General features: G+C 37.5%; 1 protein-coding gene across 1 annotated transcript; it reads left to right on the forward strand.

Annotated features, from left to right (window-relative positions):
* Positions 1–7,116: 7,116 nt before the first annotated feature.
* Positions 7,117–26,483, forward strand: minar1 (membrane integral NOTCH2 associated receptor 1; the record flags this gene model as incomplete). The annotated part of the gene is made up of 5 exons (XM_082154318.1): positions 7,117–7,477; positions 7,857–7,896; positions 8,634–10,909; positions 20,149–20,403; positions 26,286–26,483. The coding sequence occupies exons 3-5, from the start codon at positions 8,672–8,674 to the stop codon at positions 26,481–26,483; spliced, it is 2,691 nt and encodes an 896-aa protein (XP_082010444.1). The 5' UTR covers positions 7,117–7,477; positions 7,857–7,896; positions 8,634–8,671.
* Between the last annotated feature and the right edge of the window lie 739 nt (positions 26,484–27,222).

The raw sequence follows: 27,222 nt of genomic DNA on the forward strand, positions 1-27,222 counted from the left end.
GATTTATCCCTGCATGTTATTATTATTATTATTTAAATTCATGTGCCTTCGTAATCTTACATCAAAATAACTTCCCTTCCTCTTGCATCGACATCTCTTCTCTGATGATGTGTTTACTGGCGTGAGGGCGGGACAACCTGTCACTCATAGGAGATCAACCAATAGCAAACCACAACCATCCAATCAATTCCCAAATGGACAATCAAGTCCTGCCATTCTTCTTTTTCTTTTTCTTTTTTTTTTTACATTTGAGAAGCCATTTCACTCAGATATTAGTCACAATAGAGTTTCATGCTGACTTTAAAGGCCCACTGAAGTGTCTTGAAATGCGCAGCATTATTCAATGTGTTGACGCAATTTCCACTGAAACAGGAAGACAGGGCGGGACATATTCAAACAGCTCGCCCCAATGGAAAGCATATTTACACTGTGTCTGAATCGTTCCCTATTCCCTATATAGTGCACTGTGTGCCATTCACCATGTAGAAAATAGTAAATGTGTGAACAAATGACCGATTTCAGTCACAGCTTCAGCGTCTATAGTGTAGGGGGCGGGACGCTGCGGCTTTAGGTTGTAGAGAGCATTTGATTGGACAGAAAATCTGATTACAAGCTGAAGTGCAGAGTGATGTCATCAAAATCATTGATCCATATTGGTGGAAGTGAGAGACTGTATGTTTTGAATGCTTATTTCTTCTAAATGTGAATTTTGTCATTGTTTTGGAGCACAGCTTTTAACCATAAGGCTAACATTCATGGTAAAAGGGGCACACAAAAAAACACATTTTGATTTCATGGGGACTTTAAGTAGGTTATATTAGTTAGTAGGCTACACCACAAGGTACAAAATAAATTACATTTTATTTAGTGTTCTAGACTCTGGGTCTCAAAGATGTTTCTTAGAAACATTAGACCAACAGTATTCCCCCAATGTTGCTCCAACTAGCCAAAAACTGTTTAAACAATTAATATTGAATAGTGCCACTGTGATTTGTTAAGGATGTTTGGTGGTTCCCAGCATGCAATGCAGCATAAATAAATTATGCAGTTGCTGTTACTAGGCTTGTTTGAGATGAGCAAAATATGCGCAGAACCGATCACCGGTGATCAGTGCGAGATGCATGCCGGCTAGAAATGTGTCCGAGTGCGGTCCGCCTTGCTCTGATGTCATGCTGACGTATGTCAAAAATCTCTCGCGAGCGCAAGGCGCACGTGTCGGATTCTGCAGTCGAGCGCAGTTGCTCTCCACCGGCTGCGCTGATCAAAAGCATGATGGGAAACGACTTGCCGACGACACAGCTTAATGCTCATTGGTTTAAACAACCATGATGTATTGTTCTCTTTTAAAATGTTTGATTTTAAAACTCTAATATCATGTTTTATGTGTATATGCTGTGTGTGAATATTCCCAAACTATCTGACAGTGCGATCTCTTTGGGTTATGCAATTAAATTTTTATAAAAAAATAAAATAAATAAAAACACATGTGTCTGTATTAAAGAAAAAAATAAAGATAAACATGTATTTGGAATGGAATTAAATAAGTACTTTGGGTGTCTTGTTCCTTTTATTTATTTTCATATAAAAGCAACAGAACTTGAATTACATACAGTTTATTAGCAACACTGTGCACAAGCGTGAATCCCATGATATCCATCTTTGATCTTGCAGGTGTCAGATCCGCTACGAGAAGATTGAACTGTCCGGCTTGCCTGCGCTTTTTTCACTCCTCCTCTCACTGCAGCCGCCTACTCTCGCATACATTTCAGGCGAGGCAAGGCGCATCTCAAACAAGCCTATTGTCACTATTATGTTCAGTTTGTTTTCATTAGTCACATGTTTTCCTTTGTTCAGTTTTCCCGCCACTCCTTTGTTACCATGCTCACCATAGTTCATTTGTACCAGCTGTGTTCTATTAATCATCTCGTTTGTGTTTGTTACTTAAAGTTGTGCCCTTGCCTTCATTCCCTGTATGATCACCGTTACATTAAGTTGTGTTTGCTTTTGCCTGTCTGCCTACCTAGGGTATTAAGATTAAACTTTGAGTGTATTAAACTCTGTCTGTAACACAACATGACAGTTATAGGATTATTTTGCCTATTTGTTAATGCAGTTGCTATTAATTTAGTCATTATTGTCAGTTATTTGTTGTGTGGTGATGTTGAGAGCTCACCTTTTGACATTTGTTGATTGTCACAGTTATTGTATTGATTTCTATGTGCATATTTACACGGAAAGACACATGATAAATGGTGTTCTGTGTAAATGCATATGCACATAGAAATCAATACTTAGTACAATAACTGATTTGTTCTTCAAAGAAAAAATGCAGGGTTCACTTATCATATAAAACTTTATAAGAATAATAATAATAAAAAATCCAGAATAAAATGTCATATTTTATCGCACAAAATTTGCTGATGAAAATGTTATGGCTGAAGGAAACATTTTGCACTTAAAGGGTAACTCTCACCAAAATGCAACCTAGGGTCTTTTTGTTAATCTACCCGAGGTTAACTTTTGTTTAAAAGCATAATTAGAGTAGAAACGCCACTTTTAAATTTGACCGTATTTTCGTTTTCGGTCAAATTGCCTTTTGAATGGGAGTGCTTGGGGCACTTTTATGATAGCATCAAAAATCGCAATTTTTAAAACACTAAGAAGGCTAGACACAACATGAAACTTTGCTCGAAGTATCACCAGGGGCTCTACACATGAACTCGAGCATTGAGAACATTGTTTGTGTACACAGATTTTACTAAAAAGAAAGATTTTGAACAACTCACTGTAGCTGTGTCCGCCGGCATTTTGACAGTCAAAAATAGTTGATCTCCGAATGTGAATGAACTGACTCTGAATTGTAGTATTGCTTCTTATATGAGCATCCTTTTTCAAATCAGCTACAGTGAGTTGTTCAAAATCTTTCTTTTTAGTAAAATCTGTGTACACAAACAATGTTCTCAATGCTCGAGTTCATGTGTAGAGCCTCTGGTGATATTTCGAGCAAAGTTTCATGTTGTGTCTAGCCTTCTTAGTGTTTTAAAAATTGCGATTTTTGATGCTATCATAAAAGTGCCCCAAGCACTCCCATTCAAAAGGCAATTTGACCGAAAATGAAAATACGGTCAAACTTAAAAGTGGCGTTTCCATTCTAATTATGCTTTTAAACGAAAGTTTGCCTCGGGTAGATTCACAAAAAGTCCCTAGGTTGCATTTTGGTGAGAGTTACCCTTTAATAAAATTGGAAAATGAAAAATAAAATGCCTACTACATTAAATATGTGTCATATACAGAATATATACTTCAACAATGTCAGATTCATAAATAGTGAGAGTTGAAAGGGAAGTTTGTTGCTGTATCAGCTTTGCTACAGATCAGTCGCTTACGAGGTATCATTTCAGATGCTCCCTTAGAAGCCAGTGATTTGGAACAGAGCTAACAGGAACACTAAAGTATATACTGCAGGGTTAAGACAGACGTCGAGGCATGCAGGAGGCGGATGAAGAGGTTCAAGGAAATTCAAGGTCACAGGTGATTAGTTGCTGTGTGTGCTGGTGTGTGTGCATACATTTCTCAGCCTTTGGCGTATTATCTCACAAGAGCGATATACGTTACATAATAATGAAGGCGTCTCTGTCCTTGCCCCTCAGAGACACACTAATGTATTAATAATGCAATATGAGAGCAAATGTATGGGCGATATTTGTTCCAGCACAGATTTCATAGAAACACACAGAGCAAGACAATCATGTTGAAATTTTCATATTATCAAACTACATTTCTGAAATGTTATCAAACTGCTAAATCTTAATATGGATGCTTGTTCCTGCCAAGAAATAATAATAAATTAATAAAAAAATGAAAAAGGTAATTGCAACTTTTTAATCTCACATTTCTGACTTTTTCCCCCGTCAGAATTGTGAGATATAAACTCACAATGGTCAAGGAATTAAAGAATAATATTCCCAGAGTGTGTTGTCCTTTCATCTGTAAGCGTGGTTATGCAATGCGGATTCCCGTCCGATAAGAACAAGACAGCCCCCTACTGTCCTTGATATTGAGAAGATCCAATTATACTTGCTCAGAGTTTCAAAAGCCCAACGTTTCATGCTTGAATCTTCTGAAACTTTGATAGGCTTCCCCTTGGAATGACGTAACATGCGTTGAGTGCGGCCTCTTAAGACTGTTTAGTCAGCCTTAAGAATATTAAGAATATTGTTCAGAGACTTTGCTGGGTTGATGGAGTTGAGCTGCACTTCTGAAGGCCAGTTTCCACTTTCATACATTCACTTCAAATGAAAGCAGTACTTGTGTGTGAATTAATTTCATTAATGTCATGTAATATTTTAAGATGAAGCATGCAATTTTACCATTTTAAGTCATTTGTATGTTGATTCGAAACTAACCAGCACAACACAGCAACACTGTCTCAACCAATGGCATGTGTGGGGCGGGACTATCTCTTTAGCTGACCAATAGGAGACCGGGGGAGTGTTCGAGAAACCTTTTTGAAAAGTAATATTTGCATTTCCATTTAGTGATGCTAATTATACTCTTCAGCTAAAGCTTTAGAGGTTACCAAATTGTGGGTCACCGCAAATAAATAAATATATTAAACAAATAAATAAACAAGCCACGTTATCTGATAGGCACAATGGAAAAGTCAGGAAAAATATTAAATGCAGTAAACCATAGTTAGGATAGCAAAGTAAATTAACTTTTAAGAGGGGGGAGAAATGCTTGCTTGTATCTTTAGTAATAATAATAATAATTAATTATATTTATATAGCGCTTTTCTCTGCACTCAAAGCGCTTTACATAGAAGGGGGAATCTCCTCAACCACCACCAATGTGTAGCATCCACCTGGATGATGCGACAGCAGCCATATTCCGCCAGAACGCCCACCACACATCAGCTTACTGGTGGAGAGGAGACAGGGGGATGAAGCCAATTAGGATGATTAGGAGGCCATGATGGACAGAGGCCAATGGGCAAATTTGTGACCACAGAGAGTCAGGCCCTCGGTTTAACGTCTCATCCGAAGGACGGTGCTCTTTGACAGTATAGTGTCCCCATCACTACACTGGGGCGTTAGGACCCACACAGAACACAGGGTGAGTGCCCTCTACTGGCCTCATTAACACCTCTTCCAACAGCAACCTATAGTTTTCCCAGGAGGTCTCCCATCCAGGTACTGACCAGGCTCAACCCTGCTTAGCTTCAGTGGGCAACCAGTCTTGGGCTACAGGGTGATCTGGCTGCTGGTATTTCAATGTACATTTCAATGTTTTCTTTTTTCTTTTACCTGAACATAAACCTGAACCAAAAGCAGTTGAGAACCACTGTCATAGGTTATTATACTAGGCTATTTATTTTTAAATTCTATTTCTTCTCTCACCTCTCATCTGCAGACTGCAGAGGTCTAAAACATTTAATTCATATTAACGATCACATTACACAATGAAGTGATATCATAGCGCAATAATACCCTTCTAATCACTGCCATTTTTAGTAATTTGTGTGCATGCTATTATATGAATGCTCTCTGAAGTCCCCCACATTTGTGATAGTCGGCAAAATCTTAAACCACACCAGCTGAATTCTAACAAGAGTCTAGAGCAATGCTGAGTGAACATGCAGTAATACAATATTGATTTGTCAGGAGCAATGGTATTGACTTCACTAGGTGGCAAGAGTTGCGTCTGACATTGATGTTAGTTGTGCAAACATAAACGAATGGCCAGAGTTCCCTGAAGGTTCATGCAAGTGTCAACTAACAATCTAATGAAATTATTTCAGCCCAGGCAGGATTACCATATTAATGCTATTATCAGAATCTGTTATGCATGATATGCATAGCATCTGATGTTTATGAATTCATGTTGTCTTAGAGACACCACTCTAATTTACCAGCTACATTTTATGGCCAAGTGTCAATGGTTACTATGAATCAAACTGTGGTATGTTTTATTAAAAAATGGTAAGCACCACAGCAACTACCACAGAAAAGCCATAGGCAAGATCAGTATGGTTATATAGATAATTCAGAATATATGTAGAAATGATTGTAATTTATATGTAGGCCTATATTATGCAAATCCTTTAAGTAAATAAATGTTTACGTTTTTTCCCTTATCAAAAACTTTTAATATATCGGTTCTACCAATAGTTTCCATTTATTGATATATTATGCAAATCAAGTAGCCTAAAGTAAATTCATTTCTAATTCACAGGTTTCTACATAATTAGTTATATATATATATATATATATATATATATATATATATATATATATATATATATATATAAATGGGTCTACCAATAATTTTCATTTATTTATATATTATGTGCATGCGGTTCCAGTTTGTAAATTATTTTTTTAATTCAGTCTTCTACATATCTACCAATAATTTCCATGTATTGATATATTATGCATCCAGTAAGTAAATTTATTTTTAATTCACCGTTTTCTACCTAATTAGTTAGTGTGTATATATATATATATATATATATATATATATATATATATATATATATATATATATATGTATATATAATATATATATATATATATATATATATATACACACATATATAAATGGGTTTACCAATAATTTTCTTTCATTAAGTCTAAAGAATAGCACCCAAAACAGCAACAGCTAATTAAGTTTAATTAATAGTCGATATTTTTTTTATATTTTTTTATATTTATTTGTTTGTTTGTAAGTTCTTGTGTGCCAGGTTTATTTATGCTGTTTTATACATTGTTTTAAGTCTATTTGTTGCCAGATTTCCACTTCCACTGTGACATCTTCTTACCCCATAGTGTGTTTGAACGAACTGACTGACAACTAGCCCCGTTCTCCCCTATTTTATTTGGCTGATCGAGGCACCGAGGATGCACTTCTCAACTTCTTCACTTTACATTAGTTTTCTTTTCCATTTAAACATGCATGCGTCCTTAGTCATCACCACGAATTGAACATGCATGTGTCTATCAGAAGACCGCGAGAGAGTATACTTATGCAGTGCATGCGATCTGCCCGACGCGTTTCCCGCATGGCTGAGCCACTGACGCGTCACGCTGCGTGTTCTATTAAATGCCTAATGTGATTTAATTCCCGTTGTCGAACCTCAACCTGTCTCCACGCGCTTGCGAATGGTCTTAAGGTGAAATTACGTCATTCTAGGTGGAAACAAAGACGAGTTGAGCTCTCTGAGCTTCATCAGATGGAGAGAGAGCAGCTCCCTCGCCAAACTCTCCCTGCAATCCGGATAGGATACAGATGAAGAGAGGCCATTCCATAGCATTCCCAATGGTCAGGAGGACGCGGGGATATATGATGCTGAAGATGTGCCGTGCAACTGCAAAGAAATGCCTGTGGATTAATAATGCACTTCTGAGTTAAAACATCCCTGTCCAGTTTTTTCCCCCCACTGTCGATCCAGAGGACAGCAGATGGGACCGTTGAATAGGTGTGTGTTGTTTTATTCTTCTTGGTAATTTATTATGGATCTAAAATATTGTACTTTCAAATTTTAATGGGATGATTTTAAATCCCCCTCTTTCTGTATAGTCTTGTGATTGTGAATGTCCATGTGTTCATTTATGCTGCTTTTTTTTTTACCATCGATTTTTTTAACGAGGCTTGGAGGAGGGGTTTTTTTATGCATGCATACTTGCACTGCAAATTGATTTACAGTCCTATTATGCAACTGAAACTGCATATTGCATGTGTAAAACAACAGTTTCTTTATGCACTGGATAATGCATTTAATTCAGTAGTTCAGCTTCTTTATAAGATTGTCATTGAAAATAAATGACCTGTTTCCTTTCTTTTCTTTTATATTCAAGACTAGAGGGACCAAATGTACAGTGGGGCACAAATCCATAGGTAAGTAAAATGTGATTTCTTTAATAGCTCAGTTGTTTATTCTCTACAGCAATGAGGTCAAATGGAGAGCAAATGGAGACATTTGCTTTAAAAATTAAAAAATGTTCTCCTGTGAAAAGTAATCTGTCATCTCACGACTCTTGTGTCTTCTGAGTTTCAGGACAGATCTCTACAATAACTAAAACTGTGCTCAAATTTGCAAATTTTACCAAAGTCTGTACTCTGTGAATCTCAATATGAATTCAAATGTTTCTCATCTAATTCGAGCTACCATATTATTATGCTTTTTTCCCAGAATTGTTTAAATGACAGGATGAACTTGAGATGGCATGGACTGTACAGGGTTATCCAGCATGATTTGAGTTGGAAGGTGCATCTTGTGTTTTAATTGAAGCATGGAAATCTGATCTTTTGCATAAGGGAGTTGCATACTTTTTTCACAAATGTACATATTTGATTAGTGAACTAGAAATTGTGTTGAATCTTATTTCATATTAATTTTGTCAACCTTCAAAATCCTAAAACTTTTGAGTCCTATATTTTGAATGTGGTCTCAGAATTGTTTTAACCCATTGTACAAGTTTGAAAATTGGTCATTGAAACCCCTTTATAGATCAGTCAGAATTCTGACTACTGTATGTGATGATTATGGTCCTGCATCCTGATTTGATTCTTATGGTAGTTTGGCAGATGGCTCACATTTCTTCAGTCACTAATCATTCATCTGTCCCCTGCAGGCTGTCCTGTCTTCACAAAATCAAGAATAAAAACAGCAATGGATGCCATGCCAGAGTATTCCCTCTTTCTTGTGAGGATTTTGGAGGAATTGGACACCAAATACAGTACCGTTTCTTACCAAGACCTTTGTAAGTCCTTGTGTGCCAGGTTTGACTTGGTCCATTTGGCTAAGCTTAGGAGTCTGCTATTCTACACAGCATGTTTGGATCCAGCATTCCCCGCAACGTTATTCAAAGACAAAATGAGGTGCTCGGTGGAGGACCAACAGTCCAAGAAGCTCATGGTAGCTGCGGACATTGTCACCATGTTTAATCTCATCCAGATGAATGGAGGAATGGCCAAGGACAAGCTGCCAATGGGTTCCAGACCCAGGTTTCACAAGAACCAATCATTTGAGTCCTGTCGATCTGACCCGGATGTGTATAAATTCAACGACAATGACAGGGCATACAACCTCTTGGACACCAGGGGTCATCACATTTCACGTAAGTCACCCTGCCCGAAGTCTGACTGCAACAACTGCCAGCAGTTTATACCAACCTCAGACCCCAACTTCCTCTTGGGAGTCACCAAGGATCTGAAATGTAGGGCAGCATCTCTGGATAAACTACAGCATCTGCCACAGTACGCCAGCGTCAGTCCTCCTCCGTGTGAGATGCAGAGCACTTACTTCCCCATGGACATCGACAGCGAGTCTACAACGGACCAGGAATCTCTTCATATCAACCCAGGGATCAAGGATACTTTTGTGTCCAGCGGAGAGCCTTTTACCGTGCACTCATGCGTGCAAAAGCGGAATATCTTCAAAGAGGATTTCCACAACCTTGTTGCCTTTTCGCCCCACGTGATCACCAAGGAGTGCAGAGCAAATTCCAAAGCTGGTGGTGATTACCACCATAGGAGGGAGCTGAACAAGCCTCCAACTTTCTTCAATCACAGTTTTGAGCTACCGTACAGCAACCCTTACTTTGAACCCGTCAGCTCACCCATCCAGAACAAAGGGCGGGTGAAGCATGAGAGCCTGGACGACTTGCAAGCATCCACCTACTTTGGACCTACAACGGTTTCTGAATGCGTGAGCAGCAGGAGGACTTCTAGCAAGCATGGCAAACAGCCAGCCTGGCCTGTCAAGAGCTTGAGCCTCAATACCGAAGAAGTTCCTGACTTTGAGAGGTCCTTCTTGAACGGCAAAGTGGCAAAGGACAATCATCGTCATAACATGGAAAATGACCAACACTTTCAGTGTACAAAAGACAAGCCCACTGCCTCTCCCTCAGGTTTCTCGAAGAAGTCAAATGGAACCAAAACAAAAGACATGGCTTCTGTGGCTTGCGGACCGAGTGTTGAGAAAAGAGAGTATGGGAAAAGGCACAAGGACAAGAGCATCAACTGTCCATCGTTTCAGTCTGGTAATGTGGACAATGGCATGAGTGTTGGGACCCAGACGGAACAATCCCAAACTAGGAAAGTGAAAGAATACCCTGGTCACAACAAATATGGAGAGAGGCCACCATTTAAACATTCAGATGAAGACTCTGAGATTGTCAGCGACGATATCAGCGATATCTTTCGCTTCCTGGATGACATGAGCGTGTGTGACTCTCTTGGAGTTGTGCAGTCCTCGTGCTACAACAGCAACGGCTCACTGTCTCAGGTGACGAAATCAGACGGGGACAGCTCACCTGAACGCAGCACTGTCAAGCTGAGCAAAACCGGCATCAAACTAGACCGCCTCTTCCAGTCATTGGAGAACTCTGATGATGAGCTCAAAGAGAGCGTCTGCAAACTGGTACTCAGGATAGGTGAGATTGAGAAGAAGCTTGAGTCTCTTTCAGGGGTGCGAGGGGAGATATCTCAGGTCCTCTCAAAGCTTACTAAGCTGGATGAGAAGATTCAAGAACCGGAGGCTAATGGGAAATCAAGTGATAATGGTATGGTGGAGCAGATTAAGACTGACGCGAACCTCTCACCTCACGTTTTTCAGTGTCACACCACTGGACACAACATGAAGGTGGAAAAAAGTCCAGAATGGTGCTGCCCGGAGGATGATGGGAGCGAAAGTATGAGGGTAAAAGCTTTAAAGAAAAGCGTATTCACACGCAGGTCATCCAGGTCGCAAACTGAGGAGAACAGCGTCACTGAGTCCAAAGTTGCCAGCATCACCAACTCACCTCGAGACTGGAGGACTGTTTCTTACTCCAGTCACACAGGAGAAGAAGGGAAAGAAAGAGACCGGCATTGTGAAGGCAAGGACAGACATAGGAAACCAAGAGAGGTAATAAACCTGAATACTTAATATTTTTGTCTTTACTGTGTGTTGAATTTTCTGTTGTGAGTGTTGTAACCCAGATTCTGTTGCATTGCTATTGTGTTGACCTGCTGAATCATTTGATTGGTGCATCTCTTTTTAATCACTTAGTCAAACTGATATGCAAAACAGATTAATGAGATCTTGAGAGTCATCAGTCTAAATCAGAATTGGTCAGACAACCAATTCACTGAATCAACTGAAATGACTTGCTTGCTCATGTTGACTTGAATTGAAATGAGCTCAGAACTGTTACTGCATTGCACATGCTTTTTGAAAACATGTAGATTTTCTGAAGAAGGTGCTTTGAAAAGTATTGTGTATAGTGCCTTAAAATGACTTGAGTTCAAATGCACCATACATCATGCAAATTTGTAAGGCTATGAGATGCAGATCAGTCCATACTTTGTTCTAATGGTAAAATCAGGGTTTGGTGCCCACTATTGCAAAAACTAAATTGAGTAAGGTTAAGTCTGTCATATAATGTGCTGTGTGACATATTTTAGCAAATCTACCATTATATTTGTTGATTACTGAGATGTAGCAACTGTTATATATTTAGAATTAGTCATTAAGAGCTTGGTTATTGTGCAAAGACAAAAAATTTAACCAGCATGGGGATTGAGTCAATCGAATTCTGTAAAGGATCCCAGGTACCCACTTACCTGGTTTTATACAAATCAGTTATGACTACTGGAAGAATGTTACGTCAGACAGATAAGGATGTCAGACCGTTCCTACACCCTTGCACGGTTTTGCCTTGGTTTACACCCCTAGGTAGTTATGCTCAATTACACTCCATCACTTCCCAAAATACATGCAGACATTTTGTTCTGGAAGCAAGCTAGCTTTGATATCATATCTCTAACTAACAGTATAGCCGTGGTCTCTTGCGGTGCAATTATCACACAATTTCCCCATTCTATCCTACATCTACTGTAGCTGTATTTTTTTTTTTTGCAGGGGCACAGACTGAGCGCAGGACACAGTAGAGAATCAGACAAATAATTTTAATTCAATCTCCTCAGAGGAACAAGGATTTCATGACAAATTAGTCCTGTAAAGTATTTACTGGCTCTCGAGATAATATGTTGACACATCTGAGCTGAAGCTTCAGTACTCTGCTGCTGCAGCATTTAAACGTCTTAAGGTGAACAAGTTCAAGGATTCCATGAATACTACATGGAAGATGAAAAAGTTTAATCAAAGCCTCACTTTGTATACAGCTTTAAGAATGTAAAAATACTTAAAAAACAAAACAAAACAAAAAACAGTTTCTGGGCCGAAGTCTTTAGTAGCCAAGTTGGATGCAGTCTGCTCTGTTCTTTGTGGGAAATAGAGAATGGGCTTCCATTCCTGATCACAGGTGGAAAACTATGTTTTTACAGGTTTATCAGTTGTGAGCTGGGTTATGTTATGTTATGTTATGTTATGTTATGTCTTATGTTTTGTACAATTTGTCATGTTATGGTATGGTTCTCTTTCATTTTTGTTTCCTTTATTTGTTCTATTTCTTATGGTAAATTATTTGTTCTGTCTTGTTCTGTTTTTTCTATTTCTTATGTCATAGCTCTATTATATTCTGTTCTATTCCATTCTGTTCTGTTTTACAGTATAATTGTCTGTCTGTTCTTTTTATTTTATTTATTCCATTATTTTCTGTTCCATTAAGGTACAATATGCAACATTTTCTGCCGCTAGAGGGCGCCACATTCCAAACAACAACAACGGCGTAGCTTGATGACGATGTAAAGGAGCGTAGAATGATGGGAACTGTTGTTTTCAACTCCACCGTGGATGTAAATCAGTCAGACGGGAATCGAAAAATCATGTTCATGGATGTTCTATTTTTTTAAATGTTGCGTTTAATGACATGCTTTTTGTGGCGAGGGGGGGGGGGTTTAGTGTGGTCTGTAACGGGAGAGATAGAAACAAGACGAGCGGGACGTAAGTAGGTCAAGTGCAAATGACGAACACCTGTGTCTTTTTGCAGTATTATTGGCGTGGAGAGACCGTGCTGGAATCAGAGACTGGAGAGAAAATTGGACGCAGAGAAAGAAAACCGGTGGATCCGAGCTCTCATTTTTGAACTGTTTTGTGCCGTCGCCACGGTGAATGCGCGTTGTGCGCGACTTTTGTTTGTTTTGTTTTATTTTAATAAAGTACGAGTCCCAGTAACGCCGACCCGTCCTCTTCCTGATTAAGCATGCTTTGTCGACAGAACCAGCTGCAATCAGTAAATAATAATTGTGTTCCATAACGACAGCACGAAACAAGCTAACGTTTGTTGCTTGATAGACGCTACATCTACAACTTCCGCATTTGTCCAGGACTCCACGCAGTACGAGCGGAAACCGAGGGTAACGCGGATATGACGCAATTGACTGGCGACTCCCAGCTCCCCCCTGCTCTAACGTCCCGTTTCCTTGGTTAAAATCGCAATTTTCTCATTATTTAAAAATAGTTGGAAACATTTGGGATATTGTAAGTAATCAACTTAACAAAATATATAACACTGGCCTTGAGATTTTGGGATATTTTAATGCAAAATTCTTACATATTGTACCTTTAAGTTTTGTTCTTTTTTCACATTCTATTCTGTTCTCTATTCTGTTCTGTTTTACAGTACAATTGTCTGTTTGTTCATTCTATTCTATTCTATTCTATTCTATTCTATTCTATTCTATTCTGTGTTGTTTTTTGTTTATATCTTTTCTATACATATGGTATTCTATTGTTTTCTGTTCTGATTCTATTCTATTGTGCTTCTCTTCTCTTCTCTTCTCTTCTCTTCTCTTCTCTTCTCTTCTCTTCTCTTCTCTTCTCTTCTCTTCTCTTCTCTTCTCTTCTCTTCTCTTCTCTTTAATGTATGCAACACTTACCCTTCTTTAGTCTTGGGAATATTTTCATGTTTTCTTAGTTTTCTTCCTCTGCCTCTCGCTCATGTCTTCTTGGCTTATTGCCCTGATTAGAAGCCTGCCAGTTCCTGTATCGTCCCTTCTGATCTTTTTGGGGAACTTGCGAGTGCCAAAAGTCCCTGCCTCTTTGGAACGATCCAAGCTGTAGTTAATTTTAGTGAATGGTCGCACAGGGAACTGGTGGTTAATTAAACCTCATTCACATTAATGAGAACACATAACAACCTTGTGCATTTCACCATTCTGTGGCCATGTATGAGTTCTCCTTTATTTAAAGGTGAAGTGTGTCATTTATTCAATTATTTTCTCCTTGTATGACTTTAATGTAAAGAGTTGACCAATAAATAAGATGTTTATGTTTATTTTCCTGAAAAGTGGAAACATCTTCTGTTCTGTGCCACAATCAAACATGTATCTCTTAGTTAGAGCTTCCTGAACAGCCTGACAGCAACACTGACTCAATGACCAATGGTGTGTGTTTGGGGCGGAGCTATGTGTATGGCGGCAAATCAATGCCAATAATAAACGAGCGCACAACTGATGCGGGCGCGCGCGGTAAATGACATACGCGAGAGGATAACAGATCTACACGCGAAGAAACGGGAACTCGCGAGCTCATTCAAACCTCGCGTGCGCGCATGATCATTCCCCACGCGCTCGCGCTTGATCTGCTCTCGCCTGCTGCTTTTGCTCGCTCGAACACTTTTATTTTTGGCAGTCGAGGGGCGGGACTTACTGTTTTAATAACCTCAAATGTCATTGGTTACTTTTCCCCTTTTCCAGAAGTCAGTTGCGATTGGACGCCTGTCCAATGACTCGTAATTCACTTGACTTGAGACATGAGACATCACTTCATTTGTTTTATTTATTGTGTGTAATGTGATTTAATGCATTGTTAATATAGAATAGATTCTTACCAGATACTTTATTAACAGAAAGTCTTATTGCATTGTGTCGTTAAAAGATATTTAGGCTACAGACTATGACGCATTTCCATGGTTATTAGCATTGCAAATTGACCAAATCTTTTATAAATTTTTAGGTAATATAAGTGGTTAATTATGTTTTCTATTAAATGCAAAAGGGGTTCTGGCTTCTCAAAGTTAAGATACAGTACACAGCATGAATTAGCTTACAAATGCCTTTTCAGAATTTGCTACAAAATATAGAGGAACAAAATTAAACCCAGCAAATTAGATATTAAAATATTATATAGTGATCTTAACCATCTAACTTTTTGTAAGCTAATAACCTAATAAGAGAAAGTATGAGGCAAGTACAGTACACCGTATAAATGATTACACCCCATCTGAACATAACATATCTTCAAAAAAAAAAAAAGCCCTAGATAAAGAAAAAAATCTGAATTTGTTTGGGTTTCAGAGGGGTGTAATCATTTATGCTGTGTACTGTATCTTAACTTGAGAAGCCAGAATCCCTTTTACATTTAATAGAAAATATAATAAACCACTCAAAATTGACATAATAGTAATACACAGGATGATAACAAAAGCTTACACAACAACTCTTGAATATTGATAAACAAGTAATGTATCTTTCACCCAAAGCCCTTGTTATATTTGCAACTATTTAATGGACACGTTTTACATTTCTGAGGTTCTCAGAACCAATATAATTTTGGTTGGGTAAACGTAAATAGTGGTGAATGAGAGTATAGTGGTAATGTAGTGGTGATATACAGCAAATACAGGTGAAACTCGAAAAGTTAGAACATGGTGCAAAAGTTCAAAAATAGAAACAAATTCAAAATTAGAATATTGTGAAAAGGTTTTCATAAACTGTAAGCCATAATCATCAAAATTATAACAAATAAAGGCTTGAAATATCTCACTTTGCATGTAACAAGTCTATATATTAGTTTCACCTTGTAAGTTGAATTACTGAAATAAATAAACTTTTGCACATGAACTTATTCTAATTTTTCGAGTTTCACCTGTATGACTTTACATTCCCATTTTTCTCCAATTTATTTTAGATATTTTAATGCCAATATCACAAATCACAGTGTTATAAATATAAAATGTAAAAATGTATACAAATTTGGGTCAATTTGCAATGCTAATAACCATGGAAATGCGTCATAGTCTGTAGCCTAAATATCTCTTAACAACACAATGCAATAAGACTTTCTGTTAATAAAGTATCTGGTAAGAATCTATTCTATATTAACAATGCATTAAATCACATTACACACAATAAATAAAACAAATGAAGTGATGTCTCATGTCTCAAGTCAAGTGAATTACGAGTCATTGGACAGGCGTCCAATCGCAACTGACTTCTGGAAAAGGGGAAAAGTAACCAATGACATTTGAGATTATTAAAACAGTAAGTCCCGCCCCTCGACTGCCAAAAATAAAAGTGTTCGAGCGAGCAAAAGCAGCAGGCGAGAGCAGATCAAGCGCGAGCGCGTGGGGAATGATCATGCGCGCACGCGAGGGCTTGTATTGCGTGCAGAGATGATGTCATGCGCGCGCGCAGGGTTTGAATGAGCTCGCGAGTTCCCGTTTCTTCGCGTGTAGATCTGTTATCCTCTCGCGTATGTCATTTACCGCGCGCGCCCGCATCAGTTGTGCGCTCGTTTATTATTGGCATTGATTTGCCGCCATATATGTGTCTTGTCTGTCTAATAGCAGATGGGAATTGCAATTCTGTTTCATGACACTAGTGCAGCAGAAACTACACACTTCACATTGAAGGTAACAACTGGAGGTTCTTACTTTTTCAGTGTACAATTTTTTTCTTTTTAATCTTTAATTTTAAAGCAATGCTTTCATGTATTCAAAACAGGGCTGTCAATGGGGTTCCAAGAACCAGCTTGTCTGCCAAACATCCATTCAGCTGTGAATGTTTTGGTAAATGTTTTTCTGGGTTAATGCGAGTCTTATAGTGTGCATCCTGTCACCCTCTTTTATTTTCTTGCTGTCTACATCATCTTGTCTTTAATTGACATGAAGTTGTTACGCGAGCCTTTTATCACGACTTCTTTATGAGAGAATGCAGCCAACGAACCCAGCAGCTCTGTACAGTGGGTGAGAAGATTCGAGAGAACTGTCATATTCAGACAGGCACTTAGCACAACATCCGTTCCTTCTCACAAAGTGCCCTTGATAAAGGGCAAGGCAAACCTTTTTTCTTCTAGCCCAAACAAAAGTGCCAGCTAGCCAAGCGATAAGCTCATGTCAGTGGTCAAGCTAGAAGCACACTTAAATTATTTGGCTCGCAGAATATAAACAACCAATGCTTTTAGTCGCTTAATTTTAAAGGCTATCTTTAATGAGTTTTTAATAATGTCTGTGTGTGTTCATTCAACTTAAAATTGTGCCGGACAAAGAATAGCCTATACTAAAGAGAAGTGCCCTGAATAGGCTGATGGATTTAGATGACAAAATTTAGGATTATATATTTTACAAATGTGAGAGGTATTTCCTGCGCAAATCTCAAAAGCACAATACTAGGTTGTTGTGGTTGCCAAGATGTTGATAATTGGTTGTCAATAAGACTTTCTGATTGGTTTAGCACAGTGTTATTGTATTATTTTTTATATAGTATTATATTATTTATTAATATTTAAAATTTCCTTCTATTTATTTTTATTTTTATTCAAATACATATTTTTAGTTTTCATTTTAATTTTAGTTTGTTTTAGTAATTTTACTATGTTTATTACTTTTTAATACTTTAGCTTTAATTTATTTAATTTTATTTCAGCTTTATTTTAAGTAGCATTTATTTTAAATTAGTATGGTTAGGTGGTTGTTCACTGGCAAAAAAGTATAAGAAAGTAGCAGCGCACCTTTCCCAAACATGCCACATGATATGAGGGATCCTACATGTATTTTTTAACGGTAACAGAATGTACCAAAGTTTCATAGTTATTTAGGGAATTGTTCAAATCACTAACCCCAAGCAAGCAATTGTAATAAAGATTCTTGCTTAGCAACAACACTAATGATTGTGTCTCAATGAGATTACACTTAATGAATTTACAACAGCAGTAAAGATTTTTAATTTATTGCAATGCCATGATACATTGTTTTATAACTTGTAAGTTCAATGGTTATATTACAGTAAGGAGAAATAAATACAGAATCCTTATGATATTAAGTGAGTCACAGTCCCTCTGTATGACATTGAGTCTGACCTACAGTACGTATTATTACACTGCTGCTGCTTTCTTGGCGAGGAATAACCTATACCTATGAATATCAGAAAGACAATATTTTTCCTCCTCTCAGTTGGCCTTCCCTCATTTGAATCTGTGGTTGTTTGATCAGTCTTTCCCTGCTGGAAGCAGGAGGTGGATCAACACTCTTCAGCGCTCACTCCTGTGGCTTTTTTTAATTTTCACCTTAGCTCAGGCCAGACAGAACAATACCTTGCCTAAAAGAGAAGAACATTTAAGTGGGTGGGTGTTATTCTTTTTACAAAATGTACAGAGACAGGGAGACAAAAATGACAGGGCAGAATAGAAATGCTGAAATTATATTGAAATATATAGATCAACTGGTGGGTTGCAACCAAAAAGTGGGTTGTGGAGTTCAGAATTCTAAATGTTTTTCTGGGTCAAGACTTTTATTTTGAAAGATGCATTTAATTTATTCAACACATAATATTATCAAACACATTATAATATTGTATGTCTTTTCTTACTTTACTTTATGGTATTGTTCATTACTTTATAATGGGAAAATATTAGAGAACCAGGTGTTTGTTTATTTACTAATACAACAAGGAATGTGGAGAGGCCATTAAACAACATTCTTATGAAAAAATTGCTTAAAAAGAAAACAAAAAGTCACTAGATTTTTGTTGACTATATTTTGAAAAATGAACTTATATATTATTAAAAGCTGCAGCAGCTGGTTATTATTAAAGTTTTTTTTTTTTTTTTTTACAGTACACACTACTGGTCCCCGTTTTGCAGAATGACCCAGTTCATGATAATCAAATGTTTTATGTTGTAAGCGGCAGCAATTTGGTTTCCCTCTGGGCAAGAATAAGCTACTGACTCAGATATAATTCTTTATAATAGTCTAAAGACTGAGACAATCACACATTTCCAGCTCTGCAAACAAGACCGCAGTCATTCCTGTAAGCACAATGATTCCCGCTTGCACAGTATATATATATATATATATAGCTAGTTAGACTCATGCAGTGCCAGCATGCTTTTTCTCCTGAGAGTTATAGCTCATGCAGGGTTTCAATAACTCTGAATTGCTGAAGGAAAGGACTTTTCTACCAGATCTTACTGTGTTTGCCTGTGCAAAAGTCACCACCATGATGTTAAGGTGTTTTTGGTGACTGCCTTGCTGACCGGTTGCTAAGGTGTCATAATAAGTTGTTAGAATGTTGCTATGCAGTTGCTAGATGGCCCCAAAATCTCAATGATTGTGGTCTCTAGACTCAACTCCCTTCTTCAAAGTAATGATTTTCCATGTGAAAATGATCCCAACTGCTCAGAAAAGCAATATCACACCTCTTCTCAACAAGTTTTATGATTTGAGGTTTTAATTTCTTTTTGCAGCACAAACAGTTGCAGTGTATATTACTGCTCAAAATTTGTAGGGTCAGTAAGTTTTGTTGTGTGTTTTTTTTTTTGAGCGAGAGAAAGGATGCATTAAATTGACCAAAAGTGACAATAATACTTTTAAATTGTTGCAAAAACATTCTAATTAATGTTCTTTAGAACTTTCTATTTATCAAAGAATTCTGGAAAAAAAAATTAAAAAAACTGAAAAACAGTTTTCAACATTATCAGAAATGTTTCTTGAGCAGCAAATAGATATAGCATATAGCATATTAGAATGATTTCTGAAGGATCATGTGACACTGAAGACTGGAGCAATGATGCTGAAAATTCAGCTTTGCATCACAAGAACAAATTACATTTTAAAATATATTACAATAGAAAGCAGTTATTATAAATTCTAATAATATTTCACAGTATTATTGTATTGTAAATGCATCTTTGGTGAGCATAGGCGACTTCTTTCAAAAACACAAAAAAATAACTTCTGAACAATATTTTGAACGATAAGTGTGCATATCAAAATTGCACACATAATAAAAACAAGATTATTTGATCTTACCTTATAAAACTCACTTAATTGTGATATATTTTAAATGTAATATCTTAAGTCATATTGCTTCTTAAGTAAATATACTGTATCTTGATATGTTTAGAATGTTTAGATATTTGTACTGGAAAACAAGACAAAAAATTCCTCCTCTGTGACCTTTCCTCCCATTTCTCCCCTACAGACAGATCGACAGTATGACGCCCACCAGGCCCACCGTTCCTCAAAGCCGCCCAAGGACTCCTACCTGGTGGAGCAGGTGTTCAGCCCACACCACTTCCCTCCCGCGGTCAAGTCTCACGTGAAGGGCAGTCCTCTCTATACGGACCTACGCCTGACCGGCCTCGCCGATGCCAAACGTTCTCAGCCCTCCTGGACCATTGAAGAGTACAAACGCAACTCAGGAGACAAGAACAAGCTCAGCGCCTTGGACCTGCAGGTGAGAGCCGACCTCAGGGGCTTTGCATTGTGATTGCAACTGTGCCAATATTGTTGATTCTTCACTGTTTTTTTGAGGCTTTGATGTATGCTGTGTGTGGCGATCTGTGGGATTAGCTTTAAAGGCTGTGGCGCATGGGAATGGAGGCTTCGATTTTTCCTCAATCAATGCTTCTCTGCCAAATGCCGCCAGTGTGTGTCTTAAGGTCATCAGTGCAGTAGGTGACCTTGTGCGCTGTGAAATATTAATGATCCTTATTTAAATCACTCTCTGTTGACAGTCAGGGACACAATGCAATTACTGCATTTCCTTGGGTTCATTTCAATGCCAACATGAAATGCTGTTCGCAACCGAATTCTGGATTCAAAAGTATTTCTGCGTGAAACTGGGTGTTCAGTAGGATGGACTTTATTGCATTGTAAAAAAAAGTAGTGGTATCTGATTTGTGAACAAGTCATTCTTTTGATTTGAATTATTTCAATGAATCAGTTGATCCAGTTTATACAACTTGGACAATCTTTTAACAAACCAGACTGAACAATTTGTTTATGATGTTTATGATTGATTCTCGAGTCAACAACTTCTCGAATCCGAGAAGCGTTTAATTTTTTATTTCACACATCAGTTGTGGTAAACCGAAGCTCAAGCTTGATCAATTGAAGTGCGAGAACCAATGAGGTTCATTCTCTTGTTACTCAGCACGTTTGAGCTTCCGTAAGAACTAATGAGGTTCATTCTCGTATTACACAGCATGTTTAAGCTTTAGCAAGAACCAATGAGGTTCATTCTCGTGTTACTCAGCACGTTTGAGCTTTAGCAAGAACCAATGAGGTTCATTCTCATGTTACGCAGCACGTTTGAGCTTCTGCAAGAACCAATGAGGTTCATTCTCATGTTACGCAGCACGTTTGAGCTTCTGCAAGAACCAATGAGGTTCATTCTCATGTTACGCAGCACGTTTGAGCTTCTGCAAGAACCAATGAGGTTCATTCTCGTGTTACTCAGCACGTTTGAGCTTTAGCAAGAACCAATGAGGTTCATTGTCGTGTTGCGCAGCACGTTTGAGCTTTAGCAAGAACCAAAGAGGTTAATTTTCGTGTTACACAGCACGTTTGAGCTTTAGCCAAAACCAAAGAGGTTAATTCTCGTGTTACACAGCACGTTTGAGCTTCAGCAAGGTTCATTCTTGTGTGTTACGTAGCACGGTTAATCTGTTTTTCGCATAGTACATAGTAGGGAAGTATTTGATTTCGGACGCAGCTTCGTAAATTAAGGCGTTTTAAGTGTTTTTCACATTAAGCATTGTAGAATGTCCTGCTGTTTTAGTGATTAAAATACTGCAGCAGGTGCGGTATGTGGGTTGAATCACACGTGCCCAAAACTTGCAAATTGTTGACCTATTTTTGTTTTTCTTCTTTTGATATGGAAAATTGACAGGCCTGTGCTGCAGGTTTATGGATGTTTTGCCCTCCAGGGGCCAGTTGCATAAACATAGCCATTATGTTAAGACTGTGTCTTAAGAACTAGTAGGATCAACTAGAAGTTAGTTAGGGGCAATCAGTCTTACTGTTCGGTGTCAAATTAGACCAATATACGTTTTTATGTTACTGACTTTAAAAAGTTATTAACAGTTTTAAATAATACAATTGGATGACTAACTTGTAAGACTAGTCTTAACAGTTTATGCAACTGGCCACAGGTCTTGTGACTGAAAACTAAGCATTTTTTATTAACTTTATGAAGATTCATTGCTACAACAAATTAAAATTGTGGCATAAGACATTGCAATAAGGATTCTTATTAATAGAACTTAAGAAAAGCAAATAATTTGCGTACATACAACTTGGAACGTTTTAGAGAGAATGAGACTCAAAAAAGAATCACTGAATTGTTTTTTGAATCAGTTGGTTGACATGAACAAAAGACTCAAAAAATGAATCATAGTTCCCATTAAAGTAAAAAGTTACATACTGGAATAAACAAGAACAAGTGCTTGAAAATTGAAAAAAATAACTGGCTTTGTATTTAAATTTTTGTTTTGTTTTTTTGCAAAGACCAGGAATATGGATTAAGAAAGTAAAAAGGGTCCATTTTTATTCATGTTGATTTTAAAACCTTCTGCTGTGCACATTTTAGATTAAGGCTTATGGTTGTCCGTTTCAGACAATGTTTATCTGTCTTCATCTCCAGACATAATCGCATTCTATTGATAGAGGAGGGCTCACAATAAAAAGGCTTTAGTGTAGGAGAAAAGCAAGCTTCTTTCATACAATACCATAATCAATGCTCCATTTTATTGACTCTCTCAAGATGGGTATTGATTTTGAATGGATAAAAGCATATTATGGCTCGTTCTGTGTGTGTGAGAACAAAATAAGAAAGATGGAACTGAAAAGTAAATTGCTGACTTCTTCAGAGGCTTGTGCAATGGCTGCAGCAGGATGTGAAATGGTAAATGGACTGCATTTATATAGCGCTTTCACAGACCTATAGCCACCAAAGCGCTTTACATATAGCCTCACATTCACCCATTCACTCACTCATTCATACACCGACGATGAAATGTGCCCTACATCTTTGCATCAAATCTGTGTTACATGTTCACCCCAGTGCATAGACAACTGGCTAGAACCAGGGGTGGTGTCTCTCTCTTTTTGCCCATTTGCAAGAGTTGTTGGTTTTCTGAAGGCCTGCTTACCCAACCACAGCATGAGAGGAGCAGAAAACAGACAGAAAATGTCAAAAAGACAGAACACAGCTCAAGCAATGCTACGTACCAGTGATTCTTAGTGACCCAGCACAGCACATTCGAACCTTGACAAAGCAAAGAGTTTTTTGGATTTGTGCAGCAAGCATGCAATTGTACAAAAAACATATCATGAGGTGATTAAAATGATTTGCAATTTCAATCAGCCATTTCTTTTTATCTGCCCTACTTTTTTTTCTGTTGATCTTGTCACCTGATATTATTTAAATTGCTGTTTTGTTTTGTTTTGTTTACTACAATATGTTTTTTGTTTGTGCAATGTTTGCCGTATATTGTATGTTGCAAGCACAAAAACATTTATCAAATAGATTTTTGTCATCTGATTTCAAATTGGATCTGAATCCGACCTGCATCAAAAATAATTTATTTTACCTATTAGGGTGCTTTCACACTAGCACTTTTGGTGCGCACCCGGGTTAAATTGATGTCAGAGTTCAGTTCGTTTGGATGAGGTGAGCGCGGTTTTCTGAACTTGAGTGCGCACTCGAGAATGGTCTGTGGAACGGTTCATGTGAACTCTGATTTGCTGCTGATATGAACGCATATGAACTCTAGAGAGGAGCATTTTTCTAAATATATGTAGGGAGGGAGGATCAATCGAACTCAGGTTCGGACCATGCAGTCGAACCAACTGTCACACCCTTCTTCTTTGTTTCTTCTTAATTTATTTTTTAGCTGTATGGGAAGCCGCAAAAAAGTTTGAGTGTGTGTTAACATGGACCATCTATTGAAAACCAGTGCAGACTGAACACAAGAAAGCATCCTGTGAACGGTCCATTAGGTGACTTAAAGTAGAAATTCTGTTGTCATAGCAATTACTGAGAGGGAGATTTATAAGACAATTAATCATGTGTTTCTCACAGGAGAGTTGTGTACTGCATTATTTCCAAACTAACTATAGTGTTTATTCCCTGGAACTTTACAAGCCAGCTTATGGTGTAATTATTCTCTAGATCACTGATTGTGTTTCGAGAAAATAGACAGTGTTAACTTGATTAACATTTATCATTAATATTTAATGGTAGTTTTAATGTTGAGCCTTGAATTTATTATCTCTATAATGTCATTATATTTTAATAAGGCTTTTTCTGCCTGTAATGTTTTAATATGAAAAATGGAACTGAAATGCTTTTTAGTAAATGATCAGGTAGCAATTGCACATAAGCAGTCAACTACAAAAAATTTCGTCACCTTAAAACACATGATTGGTATTTCCCTTCACTATGAAATTGTAAAAGTTTTTTTTCACAAGAGAAAATCGGATTATCTTTCTCGTTTACAGCTGGTATTGATATAAGATTACTCTGAGCTTATTGGAGATAGAAACAGCTAATACCTGCGTGAATTTGTATACTTGCTCAGTGTAGTGGAGGAAAGTGTCATCAGTGACAGCGTCCTGCTGCTTGTCATTGATGAAATTAATGCCATCTGATATTCAGAAGCAATCCACGTGTGAAAAATGGCAACACTGAACACTTTGCTGGTATTGATATAAGATTACTCTGAGCTTATTGGAGACAGAGATGGCTGACACCTAGTGTGCGTGAAGTTGTATATGTGCTCAGTGTAGTGGAGGAAAGTGACATCAGTGACAGCGTCCTGCTGCTTGACATTGCTGAAATTAATGACATCTGATATTCAGAAGCAATCCATGTGTGAAAAATGGCAACACTGAACACACTTTGGGTGCAAAAGGTTCCTGGAGGACAGTTATTAGGGGCATTGAAGATGGCATCATCGTCACAGCTGTGGAAGATCATGTACTCTTGACATTAGATGGATGTCTTATAATGCCAGGTTGATTAGACTGATCTTTTGGTCTCTGTTTAAGCTGGTCTTTGCTGGTTGGTCTCCCAGTCTGACCTGGTGAAATGTGTCCAAAACCAACCAGCAGCCTGGCCGAGGAGGGAGATTTTTCTTTTTTTTGTGTCTTTTCTTCTTTTTTCTTTCTTTTTTCCCTGCATGGCCATGTCCCAGTGCATATTACAGGTATTCTTTTGTTATAAATACTTGAAGAAATCAATAAATACATGTAATAGTTGATAATGATATTATAGATATTTATTTATTTATTATTAAAATAAAAAATGTAAATAACATTATTACAAGTTTTTATTTATTTTATTTATTTATGAATTTATATTATATTTATATTATTTTTATTATATTTATAAATTTATATTTTTCTTCATATTTATTTATTTATATTATTTTTTACAGCTCAATTATATTATAGAGCTTCTAACTGCTGAAAAGCTATTGCTGAAAAACAGATGAAAATATTGATGGAAATGTATATTTACTGTACCTTTACTTTATCTATCTATCTATCTATCTATCTATCTATCTATCTATCTATCTATCTATCTATCTATCTATCTATCTATCTATCTATCTATCTATCTATCTATCTATCTATCTATCTATCTATCTATCTGTCTGTCTGTCTGTCTGTCTGTCTGTCTAAACCTAAAAAAAAAAATTGTTATATGACTTTTTGTTAGTCAAATTTGAATTGCAATTCTGCATCCAGTTTAATACCTCAGTTTAACTCTGGATGACATACAACCTTGCTAGCAACACCCTAGCAACTTACCAGAACAACATAGCAACTACATAACACGCTAAAATCAAATCAGAACAACTTAGCAACAACATAGTAACGTAATGACAGCCACCCAAAACACCCTAGCGTCCTGATGGGACATGAGTTATGCACAGACAAGCAACACTCATGTTTTCTTCAGAAAAACTTCAAATGTTGTTTTGTCCCCTTCAGCTCCTTTGGCTATTTTTGTCTGACTGTTCCTATTTTCCTTGCCGTCATATCTGAACATCTCATCCTGAACCGTGTGGCGTATCACCCTTTCCTCTTTCTCATTTCCCCCTCACTCGCTCACCATATATTCAATTAAAATGGCAATTTGATGTAAAATTCCATCTCGACAGAATATGTTGCTTTAGGAATCTGTCTGCAGTTAGTGTGACGAGTGGACAAGAGCTCCATTTATCTTCCACAGCGTTCATTTAACAGCCGAGACCTGGTACAATCACGGTCTGCTCCACACAGATGCTTTCCTTTGCAGAACCTCTCACCTTTTCTGTTCCCCTGCAGGTGCAGGATTCACTCAACCCCAACAATCTGGAGTACTGGATGGAGGACATCTACACGCCGGGCTACGATTCGCTGCTCAAGCGCAAGGAGGCGGAGTTTCGCAGAGCAAAGGCGTGTAAAATTGGCGCGCTGATCGCTGCGGCCGCCTGCACTGTGATACTGGTCATCGTAGTGCCCATTTGCACCATGAAGTCTTGAGGTTTCTATCTGTTTTTCTGTCAGATGGTGTTTGTATCACTGTATTCTTTACTGGCGTTGCACATACGCTAGGAAAAACATGGGACTTCATTTGTGGAGGTCTGTAATATTATGTCTGATTTCAGCCTCCGGCCTTAGACTTTCTTGGAATGTCAATCGAAATATATCACAACAAAGAATTATGGATCGCAATTTGACGTTTGTCTTTTTTATTTACAGTAGTCAATATTTATAACTTGAATAAATTATTTGTTATGCAGTAGATGGCCTTGCTTAAAGGCTCAGAGATGCACCCTTGTTTTATAGTCCAAAATTTAATGTACCGACACGTTTTATGTATGTTTTTTTTCCTGGTATTGCAATAGAAACTAAATGGAAAGCTTTATGTTTAAGCGCATTCTATTTTTTACTTTACTATGATTATGAGAATTTTAACAAGAGTTATTTTTCAATGAATACACCGACAGAATGTTTTAAAGAATGAGTTAGATTTATCTTTGGAAATGACTGGAATGTTTGGGCTTGTGCAATGCCTTTTTATAAGGAATATATATACTGTATATTCAGATTGCTCAAATATAATTCATGTGGTAATTCAATGAGAACACATTTGAACTGAATAGTTCACCCAAAAATTTGAATTCGATCATTATATATACCCACCTTTATGTTGTACTCAAATGTGTGCCTCTCTGGGAATTTATTTGTATTAATTTTTTGTGATAAATTTTGTGCTCTT

The sequence above is a fragment of the Leuciscus leuciscus genome, assembly GCF_965113295.1.
Source record: "Leuciscus leuciscus genome assembly, chromosome: 2".
Lineage (NCBI taxonomy): Eukaryota > Metazoa > Chordata > Actinopteri > Cypriniformes > Leuciscidae > Leuciscus > Leuciscus leuciscus.